This window comes from Vipera ursinii (assembly GCF_947247035.1).
Source record: "Vipera ursinii genome assembly, chromosome: 15".
Lineage (NCBI taxonomy): Eukaryota > Metazoa > Chordata > Lepidosauria > Squamata > Viperidae > Vipera > Vipera ursinii.
This window is the reverse complement of record NC_139528.1, coordinates 531,306-551,914: the sequence shown is the minus strand read 5'-3', so window position 1 is coordinate 551,914 and position 20,609 is coordinate 531,306. Positions and strand designations below refer to the sequence as shown.

At 57.3% G+C, this 20,609-nt stretch overlaps 2 protein-coding genes across 6 annotated transcripts in view; one reads left to right on the top strand and one right to left on the bottom strand.

Annotated features, from left to right (window-relative positions):
* ZNF687 (zinc finger protein 687) overlaps positions 1 to 20,609 on the top strand; it is a 129,890-nt gene that overhangs the window by 8,541 nt on the left and 100,740 nt on the right. For 3 of the 5 annotated variants that reach the window (XM_083374581.1, XM_083374582.1, XM_083374584.1), the window contains 3 exons: positions 94 to 206; positions 298 to 439; positions 956 to 3,524. In XM_083374581.1, the coding sequence (XP_083230707.1) occupies positions 94 to 206; positions 298 to 439; positions 956 to 1,426 (726 nt within the window). In that variant the 3' untranslated portion in view covers positions 1,427 to 3,524. Of the gene's footprint in view, positions 1 to 93; positions 207 to 297; positions 440 to 955; positions 3,525 to 20,609 lie in introns of those variants that run through there. The other 2 variants (XR_014493871.1, XM_083374583.1) reach the window with 2 other exon arrangements.
* Positions 2,986 to 19,193, bottom strand: LOC310647364 (unconventional myosin-Ie-like). The gene is made up of 28 exons (XM_083374585.1): positions 18,953 to 19,193; positions 15,472 to 15,609; positions 15,127 to 15,216; positions 14,816 to 14,910; positions 14,634 to 14,721; positions 14,206 to 14,295; positions 13,601 to 13,732; positions 13,260 to 13,394; positions 12,422 to 12,554; positions 12,090 to 12,286; positions 11,726 to 11,806; positions 10,925 to 11,011; positions 10,535 to 10,621; positions 9,832 to 9,999; positions 9,654 to 9,739; positions 9,279 to 9,360; positions 8,128 to 8,234; positions 7,837 to 7,935; positions 7,554 to 7,698; positions 7,317 to 7,431; positions 6,768 to 6,937; positions 6,371 to 6,516; positions 6,034 to 6,180; positions 5,442 to 5,599; positions 5,191 to 5,271; positions 4,664 to 4,847; positions 4,276 to 4,457; positions 2,986 to 4,112 (listed from the first exon to the last, which is right to left on the bottom strand). Exons 1-28 carry the CDS (start codon positions 18,953 to 18,955, stop codon positions 4,036 to 4,038), a joined length of 3,303 nt encoding a protein of 1,100 aa, XP_083230711.1. The 5' UTR covers positions 18,956 to 19,193; the 3' UTR covers positions 2,986 to 4,035.

Below are 20,609 nucleotides of genomic sequence, written 5' to 3'. Positions count from 1 at the left end.
CCGGCCAGCCAGGGAGAGCGGTTGGGGGGGTCGTATCCACTTTGGGGAGGGGGTTGTAATCTTCCTCACCGTGAGATCTCTTCCCCCCCCCAGTGCGTCAAGAAGTTCCCGTGCCATCTGTGCGAGCGATCCTTCTGCTCCGCGCCCAGCCTGCGCAGGCATATCCGGGTGAACCACGAGGGCATCAAGCGGGTCTACCCCTGCAGGTCGGTGCCCCCGTCCCCCAGCCGCGCGGGGAGGGCCCCGGGCTCACCTGGCCGCCACCCCAGCCCCCCTTTCGCTCTGCCCCCCCTCCAGGTACTGCACCGAGGGCAAGCGGACATTCAGCAGCCGACTCATCCTGGAGAAGCACATCCAGGTCCGGCACGGGATCCAGGTGACCGACGCCAACCGCAGCCAGGAGGTGCTGGCCACCCGCCTGGGCTCCCGGAACGCCCAGGTAGGTGGGGGCAGGCGGGGGGGGCCCTCCCGCCCCAAAAGAGGCTGATTCAGGGGAGGCTGAGAAAGGCAGGCTGGGAACGGTTCTCTCCAAGAGCCGGAATGTGGCTCGGTTGCTGAGACCGGGAGCCAAGCCCAAAATGTATGTTGTTAAGCGAGACAGTTGTGAGTGTGGCTTTTGCCCCGTTTTATGGTCCTAGTTGTTTTTTTCAGAGCCATGGTTAACTTCAAACGGCCGCTAAATGAAATATTTATTTATTTTAATTCCATTTATATCCCGCCCTTCTCCGAAGACTCAGGGCGGCTTACAAGCTTAGCAGTAGCCTTCATTCTATGTATATGCCTGCTTATTAAATATGATAAGTTGAGGACTCTCCAGCCTTGTGTCTGGCTCCTTTAGGCCCAGCACTCTCTGTTTTTGTTCCCGTCCTGCCTAAGGGAGAGAAAGTTGCCCCCCCTGCGCCCCCCCCCTGGCCAGACGGCCTCGGCCATCCTGTCCTCTCCCTTTGCCCTGCAGGTGCCCGGCCGGAAACGCAAGCTCTCCTCGGACGACGGGGACTCGTGCAGTGAAGAGCCGGACAGCACCACCCCGCCCTCCAAGACCCCCAAGGGCGGCCGGCGCCCCCTCTACCACTGCCGCAAGTGCGGCTACATCGCCCCCACCGCGGCCGACTTCCAGGAGCACATCCCCCGGCACCGGACAGGCGAGAGCGCCCACCAGTGCCACGAGTGCGGACTCTGCTTCACCTCTCAGGTCTCCCTCAACCGCCACCGTTTCATCACCCACAAGAAGAAGCGGGCCGCGGGGGAGGCCGGCGTGTCCCAGGGAGGGGCCCCGGAGGAAGGCTCCCCCCCCGCCCCCGAGGGGAGCCTCTCCTGCACCGTCTGCGGCAAAGGCTTCGACACCCAGCTCAACCTCAAGACTCACTTCCGCACCCACGGCATGGCCTTCATCAAGGCCCGGCAGACCGGGGGGGCCGAGAACTAGCCGGGCTCCGGAGCCCTCTTGGGGGGGAACCTCCCCCTTTTGGCTCCTTCCGTGGCTTGAGTGCGAGATGCTGTGACGGAGACGAGGGATGGCGCCTTATTTATCGTCCTGGCACAGCTTTCTGTGGCAGCTCTCGGGAGTGGCGCAGGTTGGGGCTCTCCCACTCTCCTTTTTCACCCCCCTCGTGGTGAAGGTTTGCCGGGCCTCAGTCGCAGGGAGCATAGAAGCGCTGGATGCCCCCCCTCCCCGGGAATTGGCCCTGCAGGCCGGCCGTCTCCCCTTCCTTCGGCAGGGATGGCTGGACTGCAGCCCTCCTAATCCCGTCCTGTCTCAGCAACATGGGTGTTGAAGTACGACGCATGGAGAGGACACGCGTGTTGCGTAAAAGGCAGGTTGCGCTGGTTCTTCGTCACCACTCCGGTTTTCCTTTCCTGCCCCGAGGCTCCTGGAGGTCCGCAGAGAGAGGAATTACCGCCTCTTTTCGGTTCTGATGCTTGTCCGCCTTCGGGCGGTTCCCCCCCCCTTCCCTGGCCAGATCATGGCTTGTTTCACGCCGGTCCCAGGAAAAAAAGGACGTCTCCTCCACCGGCTAATGATGGCCAACTTAAAACCAGGAAAGAGCTTTCCTCCCTTTTCCAAACCATTCCAGGTCCCAGAATTTGGCGGTACGCTCTTGGTCCCCATTTCGCGCCCTTAGCATTGGGGGGGGTCTTCACCTCGCAGTGCCCCCAGTCCCTTCCTCTTGGCTGGAGTCCAGGATACCTCAGGAGCTGCCGGTGCTTTGGGGGAGAAAAAACCAGGCAGGGCCACGCCTTGATTGCACAGGCGACAGACGTGTGGCTTGTGAAGTCCGGTGTTTGCAGGGCCCGGGCGAGGTGGCTGCAGCTGGGGGGGGGTGGAAGAGGCCGAGATTGGTTCCTGTGGGCAGAAGACGGGGGGGGGTCTTTCTCTCCAAACTTTGGGCAGGTAGCCAAGTCTACCCAGCCTCTTTATGGACGGCTGCCCCCTAGTTCGGTGCCAGGAGGGATCAGGATAATCAGATTATTTCTCTGCCGCCGAGATTTTTAGAGTCTGTTTGCCCCCACACCCCACCCCTTCACTTTTCCCGCCAACCCCCCCCCCCCCAATTTCTAGCCCCCTCCTCAGTCAAATTCCGAGGCCGCCTTCCCACCCGGGAACTGCCAGAGGAGCCTTTGGGAAAGGCCGGAGATGCCCCCTCCCTCATCAGAGCAGTTTAGATGACGGCTGCGAGTTCAAGAGAGGCTCAGTCTCCTGCTTTGGGCCTTTGCTCCCACCCTGGAATCATGAAAACGACTTTGGTTATTTTTTGTCTTAAAAGGTGTTTTCCTTTGGGGAAGGGGGAGGGTCTCTCTTGATTTGTGTTTATTTTAGTTCCTGGGTTTGGTTTTTTTTCTCTTTTTTTCCTTTTTTTTTGAGTTGTCACTAATGCAGACTAACGCGTGTCCTTTAAACCAATCATGTAACATATTACTTTTAAAAACAACGGAATGGATGAAAGCAAACAGGTTGAGTGACTGGTGCTAACTGATTATTCCCCCCCCCCCAAAGAAAATTGCCTGTGAGCAGAAAGACCCTTTGCTGGTTGGTTAAAAGAGGAAAAAGAAGAAAAAAAAGGTGGGAGATGGGTTATAATTAGGTTTTTATGATGAGGCCCCTGTTCAACCAGCACTCCTGGGTTAGGGAAGCGTGCAGAGTAATTTCCTGGGCTCCAGGGGATTGCTGGGCAGCTCTGGCAGGCCAGAGGCCGGTGGCCTTCAGGCCTCTGGGGGGGGCTTTTCCCCTCCCGACCCGGGGACCCTGCCCAGAGTCTGGCTTCTCTTTTCCCAGGGGCCAAAGGCGCTTCCTTTGGCGTTGCAGAGCTCCAGGTTTCGGCCAGTAAATTCCATGCACGCGTCACGCTAACCCAGTCTGCTTCCTTAATCATGGTTTGTCGGAGTTTCTCCCCTGACGCCAATCATGAGAATGTTAATCTGGAAGGCTCTCCCAGGGAACACGAGGTGATTTTTTTTTTATTTTTAGAAAAAAGAAAAGGAAAAAAACCCATGCGGCTATAAATAAAATCCATTTTCAGAAAGGGCCTCCATGTACATAATTTATTTCACTCGCATCCTCTACCTTGCCTGCGTGGCCCACCAATTTCAGGAGCTCCCCCAGGGCGGGGGGGGGGGGGCTCTTAGCGTGGCACCTTTGGAAGTCCAACAGATGTTTGAGGCTTTGCCACATTGTTTTAGAATTTCCCATTTTTTCTGCTTTTAAAACATTTTAGAGTTCTTTTTTTTCTTTCCCGGCGACCTATTTCCCCCCTCCCCCCCACATTAAAGGTCCACCAGGCTGGCATCCACTGGTGTGGCTTTTAAGACAGGCGGACAGCCGTTTGCGTCTCGGAACGCTCGTTCCTGCCTGGCTGGCCGCTTTCAGAGGGCAGCGGGTGCCACCAAATTCCTCCAGGCCAACGAGGCGCCTTTCCTTGCTCTCCTGCGAGTGTCGGCTGCATCCTGCAGGAAGCTGCAGGTCTTCTCCATCCACCAAGCGAAAGCCGTGGGCCAGTCCCTCGTGCCAGTGCAGGAGAGGGGCAGTGCCGGCCTGTCTCAGAGCTTCTCCACGTAATTCCCTGGGAACAGCCCTTCTTTGCCACGGATGCGGCCCTCCCACCATCCCGACGGATCTGGAAAGAGGAGAACACCTTTGTTGCGCTTGGGACTTACTGGACCCCTTCTCCGACCCGGCTGGGGGCTCCTGGCCAGCCCCTGGAGCCCCTACCCCTTGCGGGTAGCCCACCGAGCAAAGCAGCTGTGCGAATGGCCTCAAGATGCCCCGGGAGGCCTCACCTTCCTTGACGATTTCAATGACGTCGTTGGCGTTGAAGCTGAGCTCGTCCGTGTCCTGGGCGTCGTAGGCGTACAGAGCCCGGCACCGGGGATGGCAGGGCTGCGGTTTGGGCTTTGGCTTTGGCTTGGCACGGCCCCCGCCTGGGAGGGGTTTGGCTTCCTTGCTAAGGTGGCGCCGGAGGCTGGAAGGAGGAAGTGATCAGCTCCCTGGCATGTTGCTGGGCGCGCGCCAAAGGGGAATGAAACCCTCCCGGTTGCCCCACAGCCAGGAATTGCATAGCTGGCTGGGACTTGCAGTCCACCCATCTTAAGAGTTGCCCAGGTTGAGACACTTTGCCAGCTGGAGAAGAACAAAGCGAACTCTTGGCAAAAATGGAAGGTCCCTCACCCAGCTACCCCTTGATCCGGGACATCCATGAAGCCCAGGTCCAACGGTGCAGGGAAGGCTCTGGCGCGCGGACTGGCTCCCTGGCGTGGCAGGCTGGGCTGCTCCATGCTGGCTTGGCGGGTAATGGAGTGGCGCTGCTGGACGGAGGGCCTTGTCCCCCGGCCGTGGCCGCCCCACGCCGAGCCTGCACAGAAGGAGAAAGCCAGATTTGCCCTCTTGCAAGCGCAAAATGTCCGGCAAGTGCCCAAGAGAGACGGCCAAGCTGCATAAAGATACCGGAGAAACGGGTTTTGGACACCTGGAGGCGTGTTGGACACCCGCCTGCTGGTCTGGAGGCAGCTTTTGGCTCCTGCAAACGGGGTCCTGCTGGGTGGGGGCCAGTTCCTAGTCAGAAGCATTGTTAGGTAATCTTGGCTTAAAGGAAGCCAGAGAATCGAGCCATTCCACAAACTACAATTAGCAAAATCCCTGCTTAGAAGAAAGCTGGCATGTAGCCACGATTCGGTGGGCAAGGAAACGCAACTTACCTGTGCTGGCCTGGGCATTCCAGCCAAGGGCAGGGCCTCCCACTGAGTATCGGCTTTTTCTGGTGTCCTTCCGGTTTGGGCCTGAAAAGTTTGCAAAATAAGTCCTGAAAACTTTGCAAATCCTGAAACATTTGCCAAACGTGTGTCTGTGCGCTCCTTGCCTTCTCTGTCGCTGTCTGGCTGGGCTTCCACCAGGTATGCAGGCTCAGCGTCTCCCCCTCCCAGCCTCAAATCTCCCTTCCCCGACTTACGGGCATTGCGGGCTAGGCCAGGCCCGATGCTGACCACCAGGACTTTCCCGTTGGTGCGGAGGAGAGCCAGATCCCCCTGGCAGATTTGGAATTGGATCTGGCGGGAGCCGGCTGCCCCCCAGGGCCCCCAGCCGTCTTTCTTCACCTTGAACTCCAGCCTGGTGTGGTGGGGAAACACGCAGAGAGAAAGGGAGTTGGGGGGGCGCAGGCAAGGGCAGAAACGGGGGTGCTCCTTTCTGAGGTCAGAGCGCCCCATGAAGGTTGGGTTCAGGTCCTCAGTACTCGTCACCGCTAAGCAGTTTGCAACCTCCGCCTTCTGGGATGTGTGAATCTCCTGATGGTGTCCCATCCCTAATTTGGGGGGGGGGGGACAGCTCAGGGCTGCCCCCGTCTCCCTGAGAAAGTCACCCAAAGGAGAATTTTGTAGTGACAATTCTCTTCTCCCAAACCAGGGCTAGAAATGTGGCCTGGAAACCCTCCACGTCCAGGAGCAGTCTACCCCAGAATCCCTAACAGCAGGAAATGGTCCTGAAAAAGAGCCCCTTCCTGCTCCCCCCACCCCTGGGAAAGGGGGGGGGCTGCTGCTGCGTACTGGTTGCTGAACTTGATGGGCAGCTGCTTCTGGGCCCTCTCCCCGTATCGCTTGAAGAGCAGGCTGAGCAGTTCGGTCTTGAAGACGGACTCCAGGACGGTGTCGTACTGGCACTCGTGGATGATGAGGAAATCGTCCTGCAATGTGCTGGGATGGGGGGGGGCAAGCGTGATCAGGAGGGGTCCTGTTTGCATGGCAGCCGTCAGGTTTGGACTGCTCCCCCTCCCCAAAGGCCCCTGGGAAGGGGTCAAATGTTTGGGATTTCCCCACTTCAGGTGGCAGGGAGTCCCACAGCCTCCCTAGAGGACAAAGGCTTAGGGAATTCTTCCCTGCTCACCTGAGGGAGACCGACTGGATCTTCTCCACCTCCAGCTGCCTCTTGAGGACCTCCTTAATGGCCCCCTTCTCGGGCCCCTGCTTCACCTTCTCCCTCCCGATCAGGTAGAGGAATTTGGGGGTGAGGATCAGGTCCCGCTTGACCGTCTGCGAGAGGGACACAGAGGAGGGCTCAGTCCCCAGGAAGGCTGGCACCGGGGTCTTCTCCCGATGTGCCTGGCCAGCGGTGCCCAGGTGCCCGTCCATCCTGAGAGGGCAGCTCCCCGGGGCCAAATTCTGCCGTGAAAGGTCTTGAAAAGAGGAGGCTGCAGAACCTCCAGCCACAGGCATGGCCTATCTTATGCACGTGGAGAGGAGGCAACGGGGAAGCAGCTAGATCCGGCAATGTTGCAGCTGACCTTGAAGCGCCGGTCGTACTTGGTGACGGTGTCCGCGAAGTCCACCCGCTCCCTGCGGCCCAGAAACCGGCGCAGTTCCGGGTGGTTGTCCAGACCGAGGTAGTCGCCCATGAAGTTGCGGTTCAGGCTGTTGCGACGGCGCTCCTTCTTGTTGAGGACAAGGTTGGACGCTTTGGGGAGGGGAGGAAAAATCGGGGTTAGGCCGGGCTGCAATAGGCACAGGGTGCAAGGTGAGAGTCCTTCCTCACATGCTCAGAGGCCACCTGGCCCTGCAGCAGATAAGCTTCTCCAAAGGACAGGTAAAGGCTCCCCTCTGGTGGCTCAGGTTGGTCACTGCACTTGGGCAGGACAATTAAAATCCCAATTTTGAATTCTCCACCAAAGCAGAGAAAGTGAGTGTGGGGTGGGGATTCTGCCCTTTCTCATCCCCCTGGAGCCAAGTGAGGTGGCAGGGGATGCTCCCGGGTGGCTCCTGGGCTGAAGCCCACCCAAAGCACCACCTTTTTTGCCTGCAACTCTTCCGCCTGAGCCTGCTGCCCCCCCCTTCACCTTCTTCTCTCATCTGCATGTTTTTGCGGACAGCCACGTGTTTGCGCCAGGCCTTCTGGATCACCCGGGCGAAGCCGTCGTAGCGCCGTTCCCGCATCTCCTCCAGAAGGAAAAGCTGCAGGGAGAGCCCAGAGCGACGGCAGCGTTGAGGGCCAGGCAGGTGGGCACGGTCCCCAGTTCCCTCCCCAAGAGAGTCACTGTCTTTCTGCACTCCCAGGAGGGGCTCCCGGCGCTCACCGATTCGGGGGCTTTGATGAACACCTTGGTCCGTCCCAGCTGGAACTGGTCGGGGTCCATGTTGACCGACTTCATCAGGTGCACCACGCCCTGCCTCTCGTCGCCACGCCAGCACGGCCACGACTCTGGGGTCAGGATGGCGTACCTGGGCAAGAGGAGGAGGGGAGGTGCTGCCCTAAGTCCAAGCCGAGCACCATGGACACAGCAATTCCTCAGAGATGCCCAGAAGATCCAGCCGGAACAGCAGGTTTTGGGGGTGATAAGAAAGTCCGCCAGCTCTCACCTCTGGAGGAATTTCTGGAAAACTCGTCGATACGCATAGCCGGCCCGGCGCACCCGGATGTTCTCTTGCAGCCCCAAATATTCCACCTGGTGCTTCACCCTGGGAAAGGGGCAAAAATGGAGGGTCTTTGGTGCCCACCTTTCTACTCCTTCGTTGCCGTGACCCATGGCACAAAGAGTGGGTCCCTGAAGGGGGCTCTCTGTCTAAATTGGTGTTTCCTAATCTTATCAAGTTTAAGATGTGCAGACTTCAACTTCCAGAATTCCCCAGCCAACATGGCACCAGTCTTACCGGCTCTCCTCCCAGTCTCGGGCCCTTTTGGTTTCGTTCGGCTTGATGCATCGGATGTAGTGAGGGGTACACTTCATCAACATGCCCACCAGACTGTTGGCTTGTTTCTTTGGAGAGAAGGAAAGGGAGGGAGGGAGGGAGGGAGGGAGGGAGGAAGGAAGGAAGGAAGGAAGGAAGGATGGAAGGAAGGAAGGAAGGAAGGAAGGAAGGAAGGAAGGAAGGAAGGAAGGAAGGAAGGAAGGAAGGAGAAAAACCTGGCTGTTGTTATCATCATCATTATCCTATGTCAATGATGGCGCACCTTTTAGAGACCGAGTGCCCAAACTGCAACCCAAAACCCACTTATGTATTGGATGCCAGGTGGACGTGGCCCATTGGGTGGATGTGGCCCATTTGGTGGGCATGACCCATTGGGTGTGTGTGGCTGCAGTGGTAACAACAGACTGGGTGGCACTAAAAAGTTCAATCAATTAATTCCAACTTTGCAAGATCATTTTTTTTCTCATGAGAAGTTGAAATTGATTGATTGATTGAACCTTTCTTTTTTTGCACACAGCGGCAGAGGCCTAAAGCGAAAAGGTTTTATAAGGCCTAGGACTGGGGCGATGGCATGCGTGCCCACAGAGAGGGCTCAGCGTGCCACCTGTGGCACGCATCCCATATGTTCGCCACCATGGACTTAGGGTTATCTATGTTTCCTGGTAAAATACATGGGAAAATCCCATTGGCAGAAAATTCCACTTAGGGTTAGGGTTAGGTCATCGTGAACTCATAGAGAAAAATGGACATCGCCAACAAACTCGGAGCTCTTGGGTATGGTTAGGAGGGCACTGACTTTTCTAGGCTGCCCCATCTACGTTTCCTGGTAAAATACATGGGAAAATCCTATTGGAGGAAAATTCCATTTAGGGTTAGGGTTAGGTCACCATGAACCCATAGAGCAAAATGGACATCGCCATTTTATTTTATTTTTTGCACATGGTGGCGGAGGCCTAAAGCAAAAAGTGTTTATAAAACCCAGTTGAAGGCCTAGGACTGGGGCGACGGCGCACGTGTCAACGAGAGAGTTCTGCCTGCCAGCTGTGGCACATGAGCCATAGGTTCTCCCCCACGGCCCTATGTGCAAAGAGATTCCCCCCCGGCCCAATTACCTTGATCTTGCTGCCTGCCGTGGTCGGGCGCCCCTTCTTCTCCGTGCTGAGGCTTTCGGGGAAGAGATCTCGGATGAAGGGGCTGGAGGAGAAGCAGAGAGCTTCAGTTCCCCAGGAGGAAGCCATCATTGCTCCCCAGCACCCAAGAGCCGTTTAACCCCCCTGCCTGTCTTCACCCACCCTGGTTGAGGGAATCGGCTCTTAAAAGTTTATTTAGAGAGGCTTCAAAAGAGAGTCCTTTGGCTGCCACAGAGACTGGCACAGAAGGGAGGTTTAGGAAAATGGGGAGAGCAGGTGGGTGGCTGGGAGGGAGAAAGTCATTCCAGGGTCATCGGATCGGGCAGCCCCCTCCCCACCAACCCCCACAACCCTCACATCTCACTGCTCTGCATCAGCTCGACCAGATCCGTGAAGAGCACGTCCCGGTTGCGCTCGCAGAAGCCTTCCACGTCGTAGGAGACCTGCGGAACCGGGGGAGGGGCTCTGAATTCCAGCTGGGCTCTGGGGAGGGGAGGGTCCCCACGGGTTGGACAGGGGTCCCCGGGGCCCTGACCTTGCCAGCGTAGTGATGGATGATGAAGCCCTTGTTCCAGCTGTTGAAGTGGGGGTGTGCGCCCAGCGCTGACTGCAGCTTCTGCAGCAAGGTGTGGTCAGCCCCCTCGCCTTTGGCGTGCATGGTGGCGCAGACGTCGTCCAGGATGCTCATGAGCCCCGGGGGGTTCTGGGAAGGGGGGGGGACAAGGAAGACAAAAGCAAAATGCAACATAAACAGTAGCAATGAATTCTGCCTCCCCTCACAGTCCTGTCTGATTCCGTCCTTTGGCCCAATCACAACATAACTGTGCCCTCCTTTTGCTTATTCTGTTGGTTTATCAGATTTCTGTACTACCCATCGCCTGCCTTTTTGGCAAGTCTTTTTCTCCTCCTGCAAAACCAGGTTTCTGTGCAAATTCAGAACTGGCCTGTTTCATTGCAGATTTAAAGCAAGGTAATATTTTCCTCTGCTCCGAAATTTAAAATAATAATAATAAAAAGAATTGTTCTTCCTCTGTATAGGCCAGTTCTCCCCTCAAGCCGCCTTAGAATTCCTATTTTAACAGCACCTCAGCCTATAAAATCCAAGGCGCCTTGCAAGGAATTTAGAAGAGCCAAAAGTGAAAGATTTTGGGTCCTTTTCAGCACCCTAGAAGTGGTGCCTTACAAATAGCTCTGTCAGTAAATAAGGTCTACCTTACAAGGAGGGTTTTTTTACTGACCACTTTGTTCTCGATCAGATCACAAACGACTTTGTTGTTGAAATAATCGATGGGGCTCCATCGGATGCCTTCTTGGACGTATTCCTCCTGCAGAGAGGAAGAAGAAAGAGAACGGGAGAAAGAGTTAAAACAGGGAGAAACTGGCCAAAAATTAAACATGAGTCTCGCTGAGTTTGGCCTTGAGCTTTCTGGCTCTTGAGTTTGCCAATCTGACTTTGGTTAAGTCGGATTAAGTTGGCATGTTTTTCCCACTGAAAAATTCTCATTATGTATTATATGGCCACCCAACTCACACATCGCTGCCCTGTCCAAGCTTCTGATTTTTTGCCCCAAGGGCACGATTTTTAAAAATGCAAAAGGTTCCCCTTTTTTTGCAAAAAAGACGCTCACCTGCTCAGCCTTCAGGGTCAACTCGATGAAAATTTGCTGGAGCTTTTCGTTCACAAAATTGATGCAGAATTGCTCAAAGCCGTTTTTCTGGCAGGAGAGAAGGAGAAACTCAGACTGGCCACGCCAGGCGCAACAAAACGGATTGCTCAGCTTTGCAGCCTGGTTTTGGGCTGCCACGATTCAGCTCCCGAGTGCGTGCAAGGGTGCAAAATGTTAGCGTCGCGTCACTGGGCAACTGCTTCCGGGCTGGTTCAACTACGGGATCTGCAAGGTGACTTCCGAACAGCGTCTCTCAGGAGCTGCTTCCTGGGCCGTTCACGGATTCCTGCTATGAAATTCTGCTCTTGATCATTTCTGAGGCTCAACATAAAACTGCCCTTCCAGATCTTAGCCATCCAGAGATTGGCACTGTGCACCCACAGGGATGGAATAATGAACTGAAGCTGCTGTGGTGGGACTCCCTTGCAAAGAGGCCTTTGTTCCCTTTGCTCAAGCAGAAAGGGATGGAATGCCTCTCCTATCGCTCTCTCGGAAGAGGCTTGCTCTTTTCACACACACACACACACACACACACACACACACACACACACGACGGATCTTTTTCCTAAAACCATGTTTGGCTCAGCCGGGTTGCTCTGCCACAATGCCCCTCCGGTGGCACCCATTGGCTCAGTGAAATTAATGCACTCTCAACTCCCGACTGACGGTCTGGGCCAGGGAAGAGGCTGGCCTGAGAAGGCCTCTCCTTCAACATGGGGGGGGGGGAGGGCAGGAAAGGAGAATCTTGTGCTGCAGGTTTACCTGGAAAATTTCAAAGCCGTAAATGTCCAGGACACCGATGTTGTATTCCTGGTGTTCCTTCTCCATTGCTTTGTTGACAGCCTGGGAAGAGGACGCGGGCGGAGGGGAGGAGGAGAGCAGGAAAAGAGAAGAAGAGAAGAGAAGAGAAGATGAAGGAGGAATGCGGGGTGGGCCCAGGAGTTTTCCTGGCCAGGCTACCAAAGCACTTTGCATTTATGTTTATTTATACTTCATATGTCTTAACCACCCTTTTCCCTCGCTTGACTGTGGCGTTCTAGCTTTTCCTCGCTGCCTCTTGAGATCTACCCCACTGCAACGCGCCCGTCTTCGGAAAGCCCAGGTGGGGGGAGTGGAGGTCACTCACGTCCACCAGGTAGTCGAAGAGGCGGGTGTAGAGGGCTTTGGAGAGGGCATCTCGGCTGAAGTTGGCCTGTTCCACGTTGAGGGTGACGTCGATCACCTCCTGCCGGCCACCCCACTTGCTGTCCATCTTGCGGCTGGTCAGTTTCTCCTGGAGGCGCTGCTGGTCGATGGCCAAGAGGTAGGAGGGGAAGGCCAGGACTGCGGAGAGGGACGGGCGGGGCAGCAGCTCAACTGGCTGTTGATTTTCACCCCCGGCCCAGAGGACAAGCCCTGCGGGTGGCCCCCAAATCCCCACCGCTCCCGGCTGGAGCTGGCCAGGCTGCCTGGACTCACAATCCTTGCTCTCCACCATGGCGTAGTTGCCCGACTCGTGGAAGGTGATGTTGCCAAGGTGCAGGATGCCAGCCACGATCTGGAGCACCAGCGCTTGCTCTTCCTCCGAGAGGCCAATCACCTCCATGGCTGTCTGGAGGAGGAGGAGGAGGAGGAATATCAGCCGTGTGTGAACAGGGCTCCCCCTGGCACGGCCAGAGCGAAGCTAACCCAAAAGTCATGGGCTCAGCCACTCAGCTCTCCTTTTCATCTAGAAGCTTATTTTGATAAACTTTGCTTTTGAAAAGTGGCCGTGCCAGCTCTAGCCACTCCCCAAGAGTAAAATTGGGGTCTTTTCTGCTGCTGAAATGTTCAGTGCAGACCGGGAGCATCCCAAGGCCGTTTTCCTGGAGACAAAATGGCACGAGGCAAAAGTCCTAAGCGACTCCGAAGGGACTCGCTGATGCCCCAACTGGCTCTTTTTCCCTGGGACCCAAACCAGCTTCGTTGCCCACCCAGGGTCCCTTCGCCCTGCCCCAAAGCTCCCCCGGGCCTCCCTCCGGAGGAAGGAGAGGCTCTGAGTTAAATATGAGAGGAGAAATATTCACGTCTGACAGATGCTTGTTTTTAAATGGGGGGGCAGGTTTGCTTTCCAATCTCAGGGTAGGAAGCTGAGCAGCCTGGAAAGGCTGCAATTCCATCGAGGAATTGGTTTCAAGCAGGTGGCCAGGGATCATGGGGGATGTAGTCCAGGATGGCAGACTCAGGGGTTGAGGAATGCTCCCCCCACCCTCTCCTCCTGGCTGCATTTTCTCAAAACGTGGGTGCGAATCAGCCCCTTCAGTTCCCACGTCCTTACCAAAGTCTCCTGAAATTCCTGTCGGTCATTCATGTCGTCCACCTTATACGCCGCCGACTGGTTGAGGTAGTAGTAGTAATCCGGGCTGGTGATCCCCAAATTCTCCCGCTGCTCCGGGCTGGCTCCCTCCAGCAGCTGCGTTCACACAACGGGGGCCAAGGAGTCAGGTTCAAAATGCCGCAAGGAAAGACAAAACTTTTGCTCTCTTGGTTTGCAGCAGGGTGCCCAGGACTGACAGCCGTGGGCAAGGGTGGGGATGATGGGGCTGGGAGTCGCTCCCATCCAGAGGGTCAAGTTCGGGGCCTGCTGGGCGGAGGGACCTTCCTCAGCCACTCACCCACCTGGTAATAGATGTGGAAGTTCCTCTCTCCGGGATTCTGGCTGACCACCCGGGATTTCTCCAGCAGGAAGTTGTAGATTTTGCCGCCGTCTGGCTCTCCACCGCGGCTGAACTGGATCTCAAAATATTTACCCTGGGGGAAAAACAGGGAGGGTCTTAAATTGCCCCCTTTTTGCACTCCTCGGATTCCTCTCTGTTCCTTTTCTGTGGCACATCCAGAATTTTCATGCGCCTGCCTAAATTTTCAATTTTGTGTGTCTGGTGATGGGCTTAGAAACAATGAGGCTTTTACTGGTTTCTTTGGACCCTGTAATTGCCACCAGAAGCACTAGGGGGCAGCACTCATCCAAGCTTGGCTGGTCTCGAAACGCTCTTCAGGGTCAGGCCTGGATGAGTCACCACCAGGAGATCCCAGGGAAGAATTTTGGATTGGAAAGGCCAGAGAAACGAACGCCTTGGAAGGAGGCAGAGCTTTAAACGACTCGCACGTTGTTTCTAAGGAAGGTTCATGGACGTAGAGACGGAGTCACCAGAAGCCAGTTGTGCACACACTGGATAAGATTTAGGATCTGACCGAGACACACCCCAGGCCCCGCCAGCACTCACAAATCGACTCGAATTGTTGTTTCGCACAGTCTTTGCGTTCCCAAACGCCTCCAGAAGAGGATTGGATTTCAGGATGATGTCTTTTACATGCTGAAACGGAAGAAATATTATTTATTTTACCTATTTTTATCCTGCCTTTATTCTTTCTATAAGCAACTGCAGGCAGCAAATATACCTCAGACTCCTTCCTCCTCCTATTTTCCCCACAACAACAACCCTGTGAGGTGGACCAGCCCAAGGTCACCTGGCCAGTTCACGCCCAAGGTGGCGCTAGAACTCCCAGGCTCCCAGTTTCTAGCTCAGAGCCTTCACACGAGACTCAAATGGGCTCCTTCGTGCAAGACCCTCTGCCCGCTGCCAGCCCAACGTGAGCTGGACTGGGGGGGCAGCGGGGGGGGGGTTATTTCACGCCGGGGCAAGCTGCTCACCTGAACGCCAGGCCCTCCACCGGACACCTTAGAAATGTAGCCCATGATGTATTTGGCCGCCACCGTCTTGCCAGCTCCACTCTCCCCGCTAGGAGGGAAAGAGGGGGGGGAAATCAGGCCTGAAATGAGCTTTCCACAGACCCCCCCCAATTGTCCCCCCCCAGTGAAGCCCCCAGCCTCACCTGATGATGACACATTGGTTCTCCCCATCGATCAACATGTTGCGGTACATCTGGTCCGCCAGGGCGTATACATGTGGGGGGTTTTCGTACTGGGCCTGGGTGAGGGGGAGACACACACGTAGATGGAGGCCCTGAGCATCTCAGCACATCCCATGGGTAACTAGAGGTCATCTAGTCCAGCTGGACCCAAACTGGAATCTTTGCCGTTCGGAGCTCATCGTCCCCAGGTCCCATTCTGGGAGCAAAGGTTCCCCCACATGGGTGCAAAGCAGGGTTTTGCCCCCCAAACACCCACCCCCCCACACACTCACCGCCCCCTGGTACATGTCGATCTCCCGGTCTGTGAAGTAAGGCAGCTGCTTGAAGGGGTTGACCGAAATCAGGACTGGCCCGATGTACGTCTTTTTGTTTCCAAGTTAAGGGGCGGCACAAAAAGGGGACTCGGAGGCTCTGAGTTGGGAACAGTGGGGGCTGAACCTCTGCCTCGTCCCATCCCCACAGCTCCCTCCCCCTGAGGCTTCCTGCCAGAGGTATACTCCTCTTATACATGGAGGCTCTGCCACTCCACTCCCAATAGGTGCCCGCCAGCACCTTCCCTGGTGCTAATTCTGCCCACAGAGACTCTCCTGCTCCGGGGGAGCCTCGGAAAGGGATACAAAAATGTAGTCGTCCATGAACCTCTTGCGGAGGTTCTCCACGATGGCGTCTTCGTGGATCTTGGGCAGGAGAACCATGTCGTCCACTCCGCTCTGCTTGACATTCTGCATCTGCCAGTGGAATCGCTCTTTGCTGCCCTGGAAGGCGAGGAGGGGGAAGTTGGGGGGGCTTCCTCCCCTTCCCCCCTTTTAGAGAATCGAGGAAAGAAATGGGGCCCCTTCAAACCAAAATCCTTTTAAAAAGCAGCCACGAGGCCTGACATGCCCATGGTGCACAGCTCTGCAAGCCACATTGGTCTTCAGAACCCGGGGGTTGCCGGACTCCATGCCTACGGCTAAATTTTTTTGGTAGCCCCAGATGGGATTGCCAGTAGCCACCAGGCCACCGAAGGCCCTTGAAACTTTCAAGCATCACTTCAAAAATTTTGGCCGCTTTTGACAATAAATTACAGCCGCAGCCACCAAAAAACTCCCTCCAACAATCAGGACTGTAAAAAGGCCAGAAAAGAACTTTTTGCCAACTGCGAGGGAAAGAAAAGCCTTCCAGGAAATTGTTGGGTTTGAGCTGAGAAACTGGCTAAAAATACTAGCCCTTCATTAGCTCCACCAGGCTGCGATCAAGAGGGCTTGGCTGAGCCTGCTGGACAGGCGAAAGTCTCCGAGAGGAGGGGGGGCAGCGCCATCAAAGTTTGCTGTTTGGGGGAGAGGTTTGTTTCTGAGCCGGGGGTCAGCTTGCCCTGTTGCACCCCACATCCAGAGGCAGCCCTTTCTCTCTTGCACCACGAAACCTGGGTGGCCTTTTGGGGTAGACTCCCCCCCCATCAGCCCCATCTTGGTCTTGCAAACTTTCCCAAAAGCTGGTTGCTAAGGTTTCTTCCTAGCCAAGCTGGGAAGACAATGCCGGCTAGGAGTTGCCAAGCAACCAGCCGGGGAGAAGCTGGACGGACAGGCGCTTCCACCGGCCAATTGACTCTTGGGTGCCCGGAGAGGAGAGCAGCTCTGGCAGAGAGAGAGAGGATGGATGCCCTGATTGGCAGTTCAAGACAGGCAGAATTCCTTTGGTTTCTGCTCTTTTCCTTTCTTTGCCATCCTGAGTTTCTTCGCTCCAGGCGTGTGATGAGTTATCTGGGTCTTTGCATCATCTGGGCGGAGAAACTCTGGGTTGGGAAACCGGCTTTCCCTTCGTTGAGGTGGGTTGGGTGCCTCTGAGATCCCCCGCGCCATTGGGAGGGGTGGGAGAGAGAGACATAGGAGACCCCAGGCAGCTTTTCTCGCTCCCCTGTCCCCCCCCACCACCACCCCAAATCTCCCAAAGCAGAAGCAGCTCTGAAAGGGGAGATTGTGAGGCTAACTCACTTTCCAAGCCTGACTGCAGAAGAGCTAAGGAGGTTGGCACCTCCTCCTCCAAATTCCAGCCCAGGGAAGGAATGTGAAGTGTATTTGCAGGGCTGACAGGACTCCACCCTGCGCCGAGTTTGCAGCTACCACGGACTGGCAAACAGCCCCGTCTGACTTCAGTGCCCCACGCAGGAATGGGGGGCATCCCCTTGGCTTCCCCAAGACCCCCCTCCCCCGTGGCCAGGTAGATTGTAGGTGCCGATGGAGGAGGAAGGGAGGGGAAGGCGGAAGGGGAAAGGCGAGGAGGAGGGGGAGGATTCAAGCTGTCTGCCTCTTCCTCCCACCACCTGGCAGGTCAGCCTCGCCCTTCTGAATCAGCCGGGGGCGGCTTCTGCCACTGTCCCAACCGAAGGGCCCTGCAGAGGCCAGGGAGGGAGGCCCGGAGTCAGCCGGGGGCAGGCAGGCATTCCAGGCCAGCTCCGTCTCAGGCCTGGTCCTACATAATTTGGCCCAACCTGGCTGGACTGGGTGCGCGTCACCTTCCGCGCAGGCGCCCGGCCAGTGTCAGCCTCCCGTCAGGGCGGCAGTTAAAGATTAGCCAGCCGAGGGAAAAGACTTTGCTTTCCAGAGGACAGTGGCTGCCAGGCGAGGCTCACCCTTCCCTGGAGAGCCAGGGGCAGCCCAGCCAGCCCCCTTCCTCTTGGACTACAACTCCCATCAGCCCCTCCCCGCCAAGCAGAAAAATTCAAATCTTCTGGAGATTATACATTAAAAAAGAGGGACATGGCAGGTGAGATGATCTGAAAAAATAAGGTTCTGTTCCCCCCCCCATGTTTGCAGATTAAATTGAAAGCGCCTTCCACTGCACAGACACTAGTAATACCAGAAGGCACTTTGCACATGCTTGCGGTCACTGCTTTTTATTTGCCTGAATCTCAGAATCCACAGAAAGCAAGGGCTTGACTACCGTGGGGTGGGGGGAGCCAAAGAGACAGAATTTTGTCCTAGTCAGGGGGAAACACCTGCCCTCCCCACCCCCAGCCCCAGGTCATTCCTTTCCCTTTAACCTTTGCTCCACTTCTCTTGAATGATAAAGCTGGAATACTCCAGCTCTCTGAATCGCAGATTCAGGCCTGGAGGGCGAAAAAGGTCTCAGATGAAGCTGAAGGCCCCATCCAGAAATTTGGGACTGCCAATCCCATCAGCCTCCGCCAGCATAATCAGTGGCCAAGGATCACGGAACCTTACCAAAAATATTTGAAATTTGAAAGAGCTGGTTGATCTGTTCTGTCGTTGGAGATATAATCTTTCTCCCCTTCGCAATAAATGAACCTTATGTCTTCACTGCAACCAGGTATGTGTGTGTCTGTGTGTGTGTCTCTGCCATGCAGCACCACAACCCTTTACTTGGGTGGTACCCTGAAAAGCTCACTGCTGGGTTTGTGCCAGCCATGTGGGCTCCGCGGGTGCGTCTCTGCACGTGTAGCCCCAGTGAGGACAAACTCAGGCAGGCTCTTCGCAAAGCCCCCCCTCCCCCCTCGAAACAAAAAATGTCTCCCACGGACCACTTGAAGGGGCGCCTCCCCCGCCAGCCCGCTCCGTCTCGGGATAAGCCGGGCAAAGCGCTGGCGGAGAGTCCTTCCCGGGACAGAGGCGGAGCGAGCCCTTGGACGGGATTCTTGGCCTGAGCAGGGGGCGGGCTGGATGGCCTCAAGGGTCCCTTTGAGCGCCAGAACGGGCCGGCCAGCCGGGGCGGAGAGCCGCGGGGCGGCAGGCAGCGGAGCTAACTTCGTCTGTCACTTGGCGAGAACTTAATCAGAATAAACAGACTTCGCAGCCGCTGCTCCAAACCGGCCCGCGCCCGGCCAAGCAGGAAGCGGAGCGAAAAACCGGCCCGGGCTGCTCCGGCGCTCAGCTGGCCCTCCGCGGCCGCCGGGGGTGGGGCGGGGGGCGATACGGTGCCTCTCCGCCTAAGACCCCCCGTCACGGAACTCGGCGGTCGGCCGGGACCGCTGGCGGTTCTCTCCCCCCTCACCGGGCTGTCCCCCGCGGGAATGGGGGGGCCGAAGGGGGCGATCCCCCAAGGAGGAGGGTCCCCGGAGCCCACCGGCTTGCCGGATCCGTCGGGCGGGCCAAGACTCACCATGGTGCCAACTGGCTGCGCTCTTCGCCCGCCGCAGCTCCGCTTCCTCGGCGCGCCTTGGCAGGTGGAGGCCGGGGGGGCTCAAGGGGCCAGCATCGCGCCCCCGCCGGGAGCCTCTGCTCTGACACCCCGGCACCGCCGGGAGGGAGGGCGGGCGGGCGGGCGGCTCCCCCGGGCCGGAGCGGCAGACAAAGCGCGGCCGGACAGGCTCCGACAGGTAGGCGCTCCGGGTTGAGTTTCGGGCTGGTGCGGGCGGGGGAGCGGGCGGAGGGGCTGCCGGGCGCCCCCTGGCGGAGCGGGCGATGCGCGCAGGCAGCTGCCGGCCGGAGCTTGGCGCACGCACGCCCCCTGCCGGAGCAGAGTGGAAGTTTCCCCCAAACCGAGTTTCGTTCCGATCCCAAACGGGGCGGGTGTCGGTTTGCTTCAAGAGGGCGCGTGGGTGATTTTGTGCCCCTTCAGACAAACCCTCTGCACGCGACTGCAAGGGCAGCTTTGACGTCATCTTAAACATCTGGACAGAAGAACTAAATCGTCACCAGCTGCTGATGGCGTCATGGCGAGAAAGGGAGGCCGGGGAGGGGGGGCTTCTGGCTTCCGAACTGGGGTCCAGTCTGCAGAGCAGCATTTCCGCCGCTCCCCACAGCGACACCGTCCCAGCAGGGGGCTTCACCCCAAGCCCACCCCTCTTTCTTGGGGCACGACCCAGACTTCGCTTGTAAGATTGGAGACCTCCGTTCCCTCAATGGATCCGATTCTGGGAAGAGGAACCCAGCCCCGCTCTGGCCCCCCAACCCCCTCCCCACTTCCGCGGGGCCTTAAGAGTGATGCCCCACTGGCCCCCAAAGTTCCCCTGCGGGGACCCCAGCAGGAAGCTGTCCGGAAGGCCCGTCTCCAAAAGCTTCCCCCCTCGCCCACAGAAGCCTCGGCAGGGCAGGGCGCACCGCTAGGAGAGCAAAGATGGGACGGGGGGGGGGGGCTTTGCCAGCCGGGGAGGGATCCACACGGGGGCGAAGGCAGCCACGGACGCTCCTGCAGCGGCCACAGGAGACGTGCAGAGGCCATCCCAGCTGGGCGCATCTGCTTCAGGAAACCCGGTGCACGATTCCAAATCTGACACAGGGAAGCCGGGACGGGAGGAAGAGTTGCACCTTCCTGGGCACCGCAAGGGGTGGCGCTCCTGGACCGCAGGCAGGCAGGCAGGCAGTTGGCTGGGGGTTCAAAAGCTCCTGCAAGGGCTCCCTCCGGCTCAGCACCACAGCCCTGCAGCAACCCCCCCCCCCATTTTCTGTCTGATCTCCCACCCAAGCTGTTGCAGCGCCCTGCTCCTCTTGGGGTGAGGGGCGTTGCAATCCATTTAATAAATAAATAAAAAATAAACAAGGCAGCCCACCAGGGCATTGCGTGGGGATCAAGGAGATGCCGCAGGCCGGCTGTACGGACCCGATCGACCACCACCGAGGGGCCTTTGACAGCGGCGCTAAACTTCTCCAGGCCCCGGTCACCCAATCTCACCGAAACCCCTCGACAGCAGCACCACTAGATGCGGCGGGGCGTCCACGGCCCGCACCCTGGGTGCCGACACTATCTCCGTGCCGATCAACACCCCTAAAGACGCCAGGATGCAGCTGATCGTTGGAGATGACGGCGACCAGACAAC

Bases quoted from the DNA above. Each gene is read 5' to 3' on its own strand.
- LOC310647364 (XM_083374585.1), bottom strand. The intron at 14,911-15,126 runs GTGAGTGTGTGG...CCCCTCACCCAG, and splicing joins TCGACATGTACCAGGGGGCG to GCCCAGTACGAAAACCCCCC. The intron at 4,848-5,190 runs GTAAGTTGCGTT...CCTTCTGTGCAG, and splicing joins GAATGCCCAGGCCAGCACAG to GCTCGGCGTGGGGCGGCCAC.